At 43.0% G+C, this 13798-nt stretch overlaps 1 protein-coding gene across 1 annotated transcript; it reads right to left on the minus strand.

The window, feature by feature from the left end:
- Window positions 1-13537, minus strand: rspo3 (R-spondin 3). Its single transcript, XM_083919049.1, has 6 exons — window positions 12695-13537; window positions 7989-8183; window positions 7295-7438; window positions 6928-7074; window positions 6633-6818; window positions 1-913 (listed from the first exon to the last, which is right to left on the minus strand). Exons 1-6 carry the CDS (start codon window positions 12792-12794, stop codon window positions 693-695), a joined length of 993 nt encoding a protein of 330 aa, XP_083775175.1. The 5' UTR covers window positions 12795-13537; the 3' UTR covers window positions 1-692.
- Between the last annotated feature and the right edge of the window lie 261 nt (window positions 13538-13798).

Genomic DNA, 13798 nt, shown 5'->3' on the forward strand with positions numbered 1-13798 from the left:
AATGATATTTTTCGTCTTTGGACCGTACTCCTACTTTGATTCACAGCGTGCAGGTTCTCCCTACATCTGTCACTTGTAGTGATTCTGAAGGTGTCACAAGATGGCAATATAGCAAACTCGCTTTATTTTTTTTCTTTACAAATTCTGCACCAAATAAAATTAAAGTAAAGATATCTAAAGAACATGAACAACAACAATAATAAACAACTGTTCTACATAATTGTTGCAAAATCTACATTCAAAAACCAAGACGCGCAATGTTGTACCAGGGCCCCATTAAATAACCATATCAACAAGCACATAGTATGACGTCTTTGTCTCTCTGTCCATCTGTCTGCCACATAGTCAGATATTTCTCACTTTGTTCTTCAGTCCCAACAGCAGTCTCAGCAGTGTCTTCTGCACTTTTCAACGGAGACACTCTCTCAGTGGTGGAAGTGAAGGAGTAGAGGCTACAGGGTAGAGAAAAATTACTTTTTTAACGTCCATAGTGGCCCAAGCCTTGTGGCTGAATGTGCCCCATCCCGCTTGTGCATAAACATTATATTCAAATCATACAGGTAGCAGCAACACCCCTGCAGAGAGGGGTCGAGGGTGGTGAACAGTGGGTGAGGATGGGAACGTTTTGGAGAAGAAGGAATGGGAGGATAACAGGAGGAGGATATGGCGCTAGACTTTGTCTGTCCAGAGCACTACTGTATAAGGCCGTCTTCAGGGGAGACTGGTTGTGTGCCATGGCCTCTGCGATGCCTGTGCTCCGTTTTGTTCCTGTTATCAGAGTCCTCACGTTCAGCCGTGTCTCTCTCCCTGTCTCGCTCCCTTTCTCTCTTCCTCTCCCGTCGCCCCTCTTGGTTCTCATTATCTTTTCTGTTGTTGCGATTCCTCCGTTCTCTTCGGTCCTTCCTCTGTGCTCCTGGAAGTTGGGGAAATGAAGGAAACATTAGTAAAGCAAGGGAGACAGTGAAGCTCTGCATCTTCTCCCCATCAATTTCAGGAGGTGGCATTCAGCTGAGAAATGTTTTACTTTGCATAATTATCACAATCTTTTCATACTACTAATGTATTTCAGTCAGAGCGTTGAAAACAAATGAATATTTCCCATGATAATGAATAATGCAATTAAATCAGCCATAGGAAATGTCCAGAATGCACATGTCAAATAGTAACAATTGTTGCGCTTTTGATCCTTCAAAAAGACATTCTTGTTACATATATGGTTACGTTTTAATGAATGTATATAATATTTCAAGGGTGCCTCAAACACGCACGGTCCACGAAGATAATTTCCTACAAAGTATTTTCCTTTGATTTTGCGGTGACTAAAAATATAAAAACTCTAATCTTTTAGCTCAACCTTTTACTGCTGTGGATTTTCGTCTGGCAAACACTAGTTAGCTGGGATTTGTAGGCTTAACTAATCCCTGCATGAGCATGTAAGTAATGAAAACCACCATAGATCAGAGTGAGAGTGAACACAATGCTCTGTATTGGCCACTAGATGGCAGCCTTTAACCGCAGACAGCAGCCCTCGTCCTGATATGAGCAGACTGTTGTCCAAAATAGAAAACCTTTAAATAAACCCCCAATTTATCTCTTCTTGCAACACCATCTCATAAACAAAACGGAGAGTTTTGGAATGCTGAAGGTTTATCTCTGCCCGAGCTAACGTTATTAATGATAATAACAAGTTCCACCCCAGGGAGGTTGGAGACAGGACCTGCAAGTGAAAGCAGAGGAGGCCCTTTCCTGTTGTTGTACTGCTGCTATTCATGTGTGAGTGGAACGGAGCAGCACGGCCTGCTTGGCTGGTTGGCTGACCAGTCAGGGATTGTGAAACTGCTGAAGTAGGCAGTAGGCACAGACGCACACAGAGAGACAGAGAAAGATAGATAAAGGGAGAGAGAGAGAGAGAAAGAGATCTCTACGCTCATCCTCTCCCTCTCTGTCTGTTCATTAATCAAGCCAGGGCTCTGGTTGGACTGGGGACCATGTCTGACCCACACATTCTGGGCTAATGATACTAAGCTCTACCTGTTTATTCTTCTTCTACAAATAATGAAAGAGGACCCGAGATGCACGTGTCATTTGTGAATATGTGCACAAGCACAGTATAGACAGCAACGTGTTCACATAGTCCAACTGCAAGACAGTGAAAAGTAAGTAAAAAAAGAATCAAACACAGTGAAGATGGATGGATGGATGGATGGATGGATGGATGGATGGATGGACAGACGGAGTAATCTGGTGCACTGACTCATTCGGGGTCTGCCCCGTCCTCTATAAACACAGGAAGTCCCCTTCGCTCTCATTGTTTTCTCTGTCCTGACACCATTTACAACTATTTACAAGTTCAGTGGATTAGTCATATACTGTAGCCCCCGTGCTTTTGTGGAGCCAGAGGAGAAACCTAATCCATGCCAGTGTTGAGATGATTAGGAGAGTGTTTATCAAAGCAACCTGCGTTTGGTTAGTTGGAACAGTTTCTGACAGGCTTTTTGTAAACTGTGTAATGACGTGTGTGTAATGGTCCCCGAATGAGACACCTCTGGAGGTTTTGGAGCATTTACTGCAGACATTTAGCACATTCCCCAAAGCCAAGTTTTAATGAATAATGTCTGACCGGTAGTGAGTGAGAGGTTGGCTTTGGGGACAAAACATAAACATTTTCCAGAGATTTTATGAACTGGAACCTGTAGCTGCAATGATATGGCTTCATTTGAAAGTTTAAGAAAAGCTTCCACGTTTGCCTGAATTAAACGTATATTTTAGGACATTACATTTGTACTATCTGTACACTGTGTGGTGTTATTACAACGGGTATCAAATAAATGCAGTCATACTGTGAATCAAATTCAAAAGTCCCTGTAAAGTTGTACCAAACTAAATATGTAACACCGTTTAGCAAGTGAAATGATTGTGTTTGGACTATTTCATGTATCTTTTAAGGACTTCCTGGTGGTACAATTATTTCAATTGTAGTAAAAGGGAAAATGATGCAGCAGTCTTTGGAGCAATATTCAGATATTTTGGGATATAAAGTTATTCACTTTCTTCTGGCTGTAACTGTTCTGTGTGACCAACAGCCAGGTGCAGTGACCTCCTAATGTTTCCACTAGTTGACTGGAAATGGCTACAGCAAGTGACTCCCGTCCTAGTAAATCTATGAAATGTTGCTTTTATGTTTCTGTTGTGTTCAGATTAACAACAAAGTCCCAATGTGTTAATTAGTGAGCTTTAGAACTACTAGGGTTTTCTTCTGGCTCAAGCTCACATAACAGACAGATATAAGTGGCATTAATCTTTTCATTTAATTCTCACCAAGATAGCAAATAAACATATTTCCAAAAATGTCAAATTATTCCTTTAATCTAGTTTCGTAGTAGTTAGATGTAACTGCCATACGCTCCACTTAAGACTTGATGTTAGCTAAGACTCAAGTTTTTAGGTTACACCTATAACTAGTGCCATATTCAGTACACAGATGACTAGTTTTTGTCATCAGCACAAGGGAAGAACATTTGATATAATCTCTAGTTAACAAAGAAGAATGTATGTACATTCACTTGTGTGGACCGGAAAAAGAGAGCAGTAGTGGAGATGCATGACAATCCAGAGAGAGTATTAAATGAACTAAAGAACAAGGTGAGACCAGCAAACAGAGATCAAGAGAGAGCGGAGGGACACTGAGGGCAGGGGTAGGTGTGTGTGTGCACGTGTATGTGCGGTTGGAGGAGTACTGTGTGTTTTATGATGGCACATCCTCTGTGGCAGGCGTTCTGTCGTCCGGGGAGCTTTTGGCGGGAGCCAGGCTGGGATTAAAGGCTATGGGCTGTCCCACAAGTGGAATGCCTGCGGCATTGTCGCCAGGATGTCATGAGGGGGTTCTGGGTATGTCAGTGTGTGTGTGTGTGTGTGTGTGTCAGTCCCCCCCTCACTGACTGGTTGATGCTAGCGTGCTTAACTGTATGTTTCTCTGTGTGGTTGGTGTGAGTGTCTGTATATGTGTCTGTTTGTGCGTGTATGTATAAGTGTGTGTGTGTGTGTGTGTGTGTGTGTGGGAGTTAAAGGAGGCTAAGGTTTGTAGGGGGCACATGGTATATCCGGCCACAGAGATAGAGAGGTGAACAGCAGGTCGATTGAAGGACAAATTAGCCAGCATTAACTTGAGAGACGGCGGCGCAGATGAGGATGTGTGTGTAAACATTCACAATCTCTAGCTGAGGATAACGGAGGAGCAGAGCCAAGTTTCTCTGACTCGAAGCCTGAATATGTCACCATATTTCCTACAGTTTTACAACTTCTCTGACGTGATATCTGTAGTTGTTATTTTGCAGTAGTTCTTTAGAACTGAAGCCTCAAGGCTATAATTAAAGGAATAGTTCATGCTAGGATATGTGCTTTCCTGTCAAGAGTTATGACACGCTTGCATTAAATATGAAACTGTAGCCACCAGATGATTACAGTAGCTTTGAATAAGCAGTGGAAACAAGCTAGCCTGGTAAATTTCCCTGCCAACACCAAAATATTGTTTTAGCATGTAACTCCCCATAAAACAAACGTTTTTTGTTCGCATGTGGATTAAACAGACAAGACATATGTTAAAGATGCTGGTGGGCAGATTTTAAAACTTTGGATAGGCAGGATAGCTGTTCCCTCCTGCTTCAAGTCTTAATGCTAAGCTCAGCTCAGCAGATGTGTTTCCCAAAGTTTCCAAAGTAAATTTCCTTCAAGAAAGAATGACTTAATGAGTTACGGTAGACAAATGGTGGAAGAAAATGAAATGAATGAAGAGGTAGTAGTCCCATGTGGAGGAGTACAATGATGAAGCAAGCTGAAGAATGGGAAGAGCAGAGGCAGGATGGGGAGGGAGGAGAAGGTAAAATGAGAAAGTGCAAAAGAGGAGGAAAGGAAACAGGAGGAGGTGGATGTATCAGTGTCTGAGGGCTGCTGGAGGATTACTGGGGGCTCTCTGAGGTCGGACCACTGACCCCCTAGCGTGTGCAGAACGTAAACAGCGAGGAGAGGACGCGCCGAAGCAGATAATTACCTCTCATTCACCGCGGGTGCTCTTGGAGAAAGAGCAACTGGGTAATCACAAGCAGGTTCAACATTGATAAATGGGGTCTAGTGTGTGACACTTTCTTCCTTCCTTTCTTTCTTTTTAATTTCTTTCTTTCTTTCTTTCTTTCTTTCTTTCTTTCTTTCTTTCTTTCTCTCTGTTCCCCAGGCACAGGCTAGATCAACAGAACCGTCGACTCCACACTAAAGTCTCGTCCCCGACACGACTGACTGGGAGCGCCAACAGGGAGCTTATGGGGGTCTGTGTTTTCTTTAGTGTGGTAGGGAGTGTGTGTGTGTGTGTGTGTGTGTGTGTGTGTGTGTGTGTGTGTAGGGGACGGAGGAATGGATCAGTAGAGAGATACAGATAGAAAGTGAGAGAGAGAGGGATAGCGGGGGTGACAGAGGGCACATTTCACAGTCTGCCTTACAAATCACGTCGACCCAGTTGACTCTCTTTACACATTACCACCAAGAGCGACGGCTGTGTAGTTATTTTAGTGAGACAAAGATGGTATGTGTGTGTATCTGTGTGCGTGTGCATGTGTGTGTTTGTGTGAGTGTGTTTGTGTGTGTGTGTGTGTGTGTGTGTGTGTGTGTGTGTGTGTGTGTTTTCGGTATACACAAGCAAGAGTGCAAGCGTGAATTTGTGCATTTGTCTGAAAGACAGGGTATCTGGATTTGTGTGTGCTTGTGTATGTGTGTGTGTGTGTGTGTGTGTGTGTGTGTGTGTGTGTGTGTGTGTGTGTGTGTGTGTGTGTGTGTGTGTGTGTGTGTGTATTGGCAGCTGTGGGGATAAACCAATACTGATCCCCTGGTCGCCGCGTGCCTCCCAGGGGGAGGATGTTGATGTTGAGCTGGCTGTTTCTGCTCCAGAGTCAACTGCTTTTCTGCTGTATCACACACACACACTCACAGACACACACATGCACAGAAACACACACACACATACACATGCACATGCACACACACAGTTTGTTCTGTAAGTGTGAGGCCCCAGGGGGCTGGATCTTAGCTTCCTAGCCTGTCTGCGATCTGTCATTTAACACTGCAGGGCCCAGGCTAAAAAACAACCAGTCGTAGCTGCCAACCAGCACAGTAACCACACACATGCAGTACACACATAACACAAAGCGGTCATAAATGTACCACAGTACGAGGTTTATAAAGGGTCGCGCTAGTCTTAAAGCAATTTTCACTCTCTTCATTAGAAATGATCACGCTATTCCCGGTTTACTAGGAGCAGAGAAAGCGGTTTACTGTTTAAAAATCCAAAGAGGTCTTGTGGGAAAACACACAACATACCCATTGCAACATCACACATGTGTGTTCCCCCCACTGTCCTCACTCTAACCACAATGACAATCCTCTGAGTAAACAGTCGTAGTCCTGAGCGGAAGACCGACTAGCTCTGGTTGTACAAACTGAAGCAGCGAGGTCTGGAATTCATAGAAATCGTGCCATGTGTTACAAATCCAGTGTTGGCAGTGAGTGTGGTGGGTCAACAGCAGTTACAATAGACAGTCTCTAGAATGCACCCAACAAATCTCTGACTTTGAAATAGTTCTCTTTACCTGGACATTTCCTCCTCTTGACCAGGCACTCTTTGATCTCTGAGATCTCAGGGCAGGGATTGCCAAAGGGTGATGGGTACTGGAGGACCTGCCGTGTGCGGGTCTCCTGGCCTCGCTTGAACCCACAGGTTCTACCGGACCGAGAGCATGGGCTCCACTCGCTCCACTCATCCACTTCACAGTGCACTGGTAAGGAAAATTGAGACAGAGTAGTGAGGGTGAGAAAGTGCTTAGCCAAAAACATGGCATGGGCCCCTACCAACATGCAAGGCCTCCATCCATACACACTGCTGACCTTGTGGCGTGCACTCCATGAGTTTGTCATTGGGCTCATAGTCCTCTGGACAGACATGGTGGCACCTCCCGCTGAGCTGGTACAGGCCTGGCCGGCACCGCGAACATGTCTCACTGTTCACACACGCCTCACACTCTGCAGGGCACCCTGCACAGACAAAAGCACAGTTATGTATCTGTGAATAAAGTGGTGGCCCAATTGAACACATAAACATGTTTTATGTGTGCTTTGTCCCACAGTCAGAATTGTTTGCTAAACTGTGCATGGCTAATGTGAAATAAATACAAGGTAAATTAAATAAAGGTACATAAGGGGCAAAATCTGCTTTTTATCCCTGTGCCTGTAAATGTAAACTCTAAACACTCACTGGGAACACACTCCCTCTGTGTGTCGCTGCGCACCAGCCCCTCGGGGCAGTTCTCCTGGCACTTGCCCAGGTGAAGGTAGAATCCTGCTCGGCAGCGTGTGCAGAAGTTCTTGTTGAAGCAGGAGTCACACTCCGACCTGCACTCTGACAGAGAAACACAGACCCGCAAGCGTTTATTTAAACAGTACAAGTTATCCTGTGTGTCCTGTGTGTAAAATATACAGCGTGTCCGTGTGTTTGTGTGTGCGTGTCTTACTGGGAGTACAGTCAGGAATATAGACCACTGCCGTCCGATTGACAGTGGATATATGATTTTAAGGAAAGCAACAATTGGTTTACAGAAATTCACCAAAAGGCAACATACTTAACAGGTATCAAGTTATTTTAGTACATATTGTATGTATACATAATGGCATATTTCACAAGCAGGTCTTAAAACTGTTGCCCCTAAAGAACGGAGGACATATATTTTGACTGATATGTCTTGGAGCCGACTAGACTTCTTCTGCTTGTCACATGTAAGTAAACTGTATACTTATGCCAATCCATTTAGGACAATTAATATCTCAGAAGTCTGGGTACTCATACCACACCTACAGACTTGTGGTCACCTAAATTGGGATCATGAAATGCAATGACTATTTTCATGAATATTCTACTAAACAAGTAAAGTATGTTACTCGTTGTGGCTTACTTGTGCAGGTGTTTCTTTCAGGGGAGCGTGTGCCATAAAAGCCCGGAGGACAGGAAGTCATGCACACCCCGATCTGCTTCATCCCAATCCTCTCCAAATGCATGAAGAAGCGCGGCTTGCAGGACAGGCAGCCATTGTAGTCAGAGCAGGTCAGACAGCCACCCTGCTGGCACCCTGAGCTCACACCAGAGATCTCTGTTGAAATGAGCAGGGGAAAGTTCAAGTATGAATTTCACATCCTATATGATTACTTTTTGGACTTTTTAAACTATGAAAGTGGGATTTATCTTAATGGATAGCTTGCTATAGCTGCAATGTTGGCGGGACCGCAGCATTTGAGAAGCAAAATGCCCCGGTTCAATCACTTGGTACATTAGAACTATCATTCACAGCTCATAGCAAGAATTCACTCTGTTGGTGCCAAGGGTGGACACAGTGACCTTCTGGGAGCCATTCTGTAAAACTGTAATGCATTCAGCACTAAACATTTAAGGAAGGACATTTACATCCTTTGTCCTTATATCTTTTTCAGTTAAGGACTCAAAAATAGTTCTAGATAGTAAGACACCAAGTGATAACCATATTTAGTTTTTTTAGCTTTTCATCCCATTCATACCAGCCTCATGTTTCTGCATCCAACCTCTGAAATGCCCATACTACTACACAAAAACATCCAATGTACCTGCAACTCCTGGAATAATAAACTTTTCTAAGTTCAAGTTCACTACAAATCCCAATTCTTTTGAAATGAGGAAACAATCCAACATGTGATGAAGGTTCATAATTTTAAGTATTTAAATAAAAAACGGTCAGAAAGTACTCTGTATCATGTATGCTTTAATACAGTATCATATAGGACTGAACTGCCTCAGCATGTGACTGATTTTTATACTTTTATACTTTGTGTACAACCCTGTTTATGTCAAAAGAACTGTAGTGTTTAGTGTTAATGCTGATATGTTTTACATTAGAGGTTTCGTCCTCCACTTGTCGCTGATTTGTGAGATGATTCACAAGACTTTGTCTGCCATGGATGAAAGCTATGATCTTAGGTTTTAATCATTTTTATTGTCTGTTGACAATTTGTCACAGGCATTGTTAATGTCTCCTAAGTTACAGCATGTGTACAAAATCCAAAGGTTAGGAAGGCTTCAAGTCTAAAAGAATGAATTGTGTTAAAGAAGAAGAGATACATTCACTATGATAATCCTTTTTGGTGTCTGATTGCACTGTGGAAAAAAACAGTAACAGAGGGGGATTGGGTGTTTGGGTGTGGATGTATCGTCTCAAAGAAAACCACCATATACACATGACATGGTCCATGATGTTGGGTCGTTCAGGGAAGATGTTTTTAGCTTCTGGTCCTGAAGTTTCAGTAACAGTATAACTGTTCATATGAGGTTTAACTCACTGCTCTGTTAGACATAACATTGTTGGGTTAAATCCACAAAGTGGTCCGGGGCTTTTGGGAAATGAGAAAGTCATTGCAGGGACAAGCAAGTTACAGCCTACTTATGTATGCATGTATATATAGGAGCAACACCTGTGACATAGTCAATATGTAGGCAATAGACATGAGAGACATTCCATGTTTTACATACTTGTGCACCCATGCTGCATTGCTACTCCAGTCCGCATTGATTAAAAAATGTTGTAGTCACATATGATAGGCAAATCAAAAGCAACCCCTGTGTTCAAGGAATTGGTTTTGCTCTGCAGCCTTGGCATCTCATGCCACTGATTTAAGCTGGCCCTCTTCCTTCTTCAGGCTTTTGCTGCCAGTTTACCATAGATCATGGATACTTCGTTTGAAATACCTCGACAATCTTTACAACTGCTGTCCGTTTGCCCACATGTGTTCCTGCCAAGCTGCCCTGATTCACAGAAGTCTTAAGACACAGGAATTTAGCCTTGCCCTCGCACTTGCACCGACAAAACCTCAGTTGGACTTGCATAACATACCGACAAAGTCACATATGAATAAACACATTCACATGCCTGCACACACACAAACACAGATGGTCCGTGGAGAAAATAGAAGTGTTCAACAAAACAGAAGTAACATGAAAAAAAAGAATTTGAATGTGTGCCTCTTTATAGGTTTTCATCCTGTGACACGCTTGATTTTCCTGACTTGATGATCCTGTGTTTAGCTTTAAATCAAGACCTAAATCTTTCCATCTCCATCCTCCTCTGAGCTGACCTGATAAATTATATAATATATAGAAATCCCACTGTTAGCACCCAGGCACCCACATGCCTTCATTTTTGGATGCATCATCACAGACAGGAAGCTTGGAGCTCGGGTTCAGTCTCTGCATGGTAATTTTGTCCCGTTGACTCGATGGTCATTGACTCCCAACTCACTCTTACCCCCTTCTTTCCCTCTCAAGTCTGTACTCATTCACCCCATTCACCAACTAATCCTTCCATCCTCCCTGATATCTCTGGAAGTGTTAGATATCTGCACCCTTGGAGGAATTTTGGAAGAAGCACTTGTCAATTAATGGGTACTGATTCAGTCTGAAATGGAAGAAGAACATGAACTAAACCTTTAACTTCTACATGAATTAATGCTCCGCGACCGTCTCACAACTGATTCACATCATGCTTGAGTAAATATGCTGGATGATAAAACATGTTATCTCTTTCTATCCTGTAAAATTAATTGATTTTAATTCGAAGAATCTTATTTTCACAAACATCATGTTGTTAACACCATTTTCACTCTCACGACATTTAAGAAACCAAGTACTGGAGTACTCTCCGTAGACCCAACTGCCCGCTCTCTCACACTGTGTTGAGAGGCTCTTTGATATTGTTTAGGGGGAAATAAACTTTGAAAAAAGGAGAATCGGCGTGTCTCAAGTATAAATCAGACTCTGCAGTGTCTATTTACCCTTCATTAGTACGACATAAACACAAAAGTAAGTGAAAATAATCAACCTATTAATACAGTAGGAGATTGTCTTTTATCATTAACACAGATGTTTGATGTCATTTTATGTCTATTTACTGCAGTTAAAATAAGATCTATTTACACTGTTTCACCCGGCCGAAGAGCAAAATCACCTATGCTTAGTTCTTCAGGTCTGACCTAAACTACATTCAACAGAGCTTCCAAGAGCAAAGGTAACCCCAGGACCCCTTTAAAACGACATAATAAACACACAGTTAACCCCAGACGCTGCTACTCCCTGCTTTTTTTAATTATCATTTCCACTTTGGTGGTCATGGGGGTAGAAATGACAACAAAAATAGTCTGGTACAGATCTGAGCTCTGTAATTAAATGTAAAGAAATGTAGAGAGTTTGAGCCCCAGGTGGCAGGGATAAAAACATCACTTCGAAGGTCTATTATTGTAGATCACACACAGTTTTCAGCCACGCTGGCAAGCAATACACGGAATATTCCAGTTGTCACTGCTCTTCTCTAACATACTTAGTAACAGAGCACATCTGGAGACCCTCAGTGATAAGGAGTGCGTAGGAAGAATAGAAACATATACTTTATTGATACTTATTTCACTGTGTCATGGAAAAAAGCTGGCCCATAGCTCAGGAGATGAGACATACTGTTGAACCTCGGGGAGATACTTGGGACCTGAAATATCACCAGACTTGTGAGTGTTTTAAGTCTCTGGTGTTTTTACGGAGCTTGCTGTCAAATTTGCGTCAACTCAGATTTTGAATATTAAGGAGAACAATATATTACAAGATTTTCAACTGGGATGCTGAGTTAAGTTTTCTTACTGGCATGAATGTGAATCCAACACCATGATCCATCTTAGCCGACATCAGAAACACTGTTCCCATGAACTAAAAAATGTTTATAGGCAAGGGAATACATTGGTCACGGGAGTTGATTCGCTAAATATGTGGGGTACAGCTGGTACAGCTGTGACTATCCGACTATCAGTGGGGTCATGCCTGACACGGCGGGGCAACACACTCCGTGCCTGAAGTCTGCTGCTCTGACCGCTAGAGAGCGATGGGAGCTCGGAGACTGTGCGCAAAGAGAGGCGACTGCAGGCTTCAGGTGACAGGGAGAACCATTCATGAATCAAATAAAGGTTTATGGAAATACCGTAAAAGTGAAGGACCATATCTACTGTCAGTGGGGGAATGCTAAACAGGCTGGAGAGTGCGCTGGAATTTCATCAGCCAATTTAAGAATGACTCCCCCATGTTATAACAGCAATTTAGGCGGAGTAGAATAAAAGGGTTGCGCGTCTGGAAATTGGTTATAGTATGCCTATCATTTTGACTAGCGTTAATAATCAATACAATTCTGTGAATTCAGTAGGTTCATTATCGGCCAAAACGAGTTGGGATTTGAATCTTGTAGCTTCCAATTAGATAATGGCGAGAGAGAAAAGTTCAACTGCTATTTATTTTTTTATTATTTAGAGAAACTCACATCAAATAAATATTCAGTCCAGTGTTTCCAGGTGTGCGTGTGTAGGATTGTTTAGTGAACTTCTGGTACATATGTACCAATTTACCACACTGACCAATAAGTGTAATCAGTTTAGATATTTAGAATAGACCGGATATTCGCAGTTTTGTTGAAGCATGTAGAATATAGACCTCTGTGACTTAAATAGGCTAACGAATGCTGAATTAAAAAATAAAAATAAGAATACACAGAATTTGCTGAGTGTGTGTGTACACACTGGGCAGCATCACGCACTTTAACCTACTCACGTTTGTGTTGCCGGTGCCTGGAGCTGCTTTGCTGCTGACAACCAGTGTAATCCATGCAGTGCAAGATGATCAAAACAAAGGAGATCAGTTTTAATTGCATAGTAGCCCAGAGATGAGACTCGTAAAGCCAATGTCAATGTTCACCGAGTCACTTATTGGATAAGATTCCGTTTTCTTCCCCCAGACGGAGGCAGAGCGGAGGGTAGATAATTCCTAGACACAGCGGGACCCCCAGCTATGTGGCGATATGTGGTGATGGTAGTGTACGGCCCAATGATGCCTGGGCCGCTTAGACTGTAACATCCTGAATAGGATCGTCATATGTGCCAAGAAAGCCAGACTGAGTCAGAGATCCGTTATCCGTGCTGTGATAAAGTACATGCCTTCCAAAAAACAAAACAAAGAAACACGCCAAAAACTCGATTCTCATCCGGTGCGCGCAGGAGGAAAGCCAAATCAATCATTAGTGTAGGTCAAAAATGATAAATATATTTATTTTTTTATGATAAACATAACTCTCAAAGCGCTTGAGAAGTCATATCCATGTGCAGAACTCCGAAGTGACCCTTCTCCCTCTCTGCCCGTCTCTCAGTGGAGATGCGCCGTGCGTCCCGGTGTCTGTGGATTCCCTAATGTGCCAGACGCACTGAGGGTCTCGGCTTCATCTCAGCATCAACTAAAGCACAAAAAGTAAAAGCCACCAGAGAACCAGCACCATCTATTCAAAAAAAGAGATGTAAATCGAATGTTTCGTAGTTTTTTCTGCTGTCAAACACACACCTCCTCTCGCTCGTGTGGGCGGCAGGCAACTGAACCAAAGTAAGTCAGCGCGTTTCTGCTTTGCGTGCAGGACCCATTCACTCCCCTCCTGCCGGCCGGCTGATGACTTCAGCCCTCTGCTGTCTCTCTGTCTCTCTCTCTCCCCCCATGAGCTCCAAAGTTTATTTAGAGGGCAACCCCCCCGCGTCAGAGAGAGAGAGATAGAGAGAGAGAGAGATAGAGAGAGAGAGAGAGAGAGAGAGAGAGAGAGAGAGAGAGAGCATACTTAAATTATTTCAACGAGGGCTTAGAAATGTGTACTGTAGCTTCTCTGTGATTCCTGTC

Source organism: Echiichthys vipera (genome assembly GCF_963691815.1).
Source record: "Echiichthys vipera genome assembly, chromosome: 8".
NCBI lineage: Eukaryota > Metazoa > Chordata > Actinopteri > Perciformes > Trachinidae > Echiichthys > Echiichthys vipera.

Coding starts and splice junctions, on each gene's coding strand:
- rspo3 (XM_083919049.1), bottom strand. CDS start 12,794: ATGCAATTAAAACTGATCTCCTTTGTTTTGATCATCTTGCACTGCATG. Junction 7,075..7,294: donor ACAGAGGGAGTGTGTTCCCA/GTGAGTGTTTAG, acceptor TTGTCTGTGCAG/GGTGCCCTGCAGAGTGTGAG. Junction 6,819..6,927: donor CATGGAGTGCACGCCACAAG/GTCAGCAGTGTG, acceptor TTTCCTTACCAG/TGCACTGTGAAGTGGATGAG.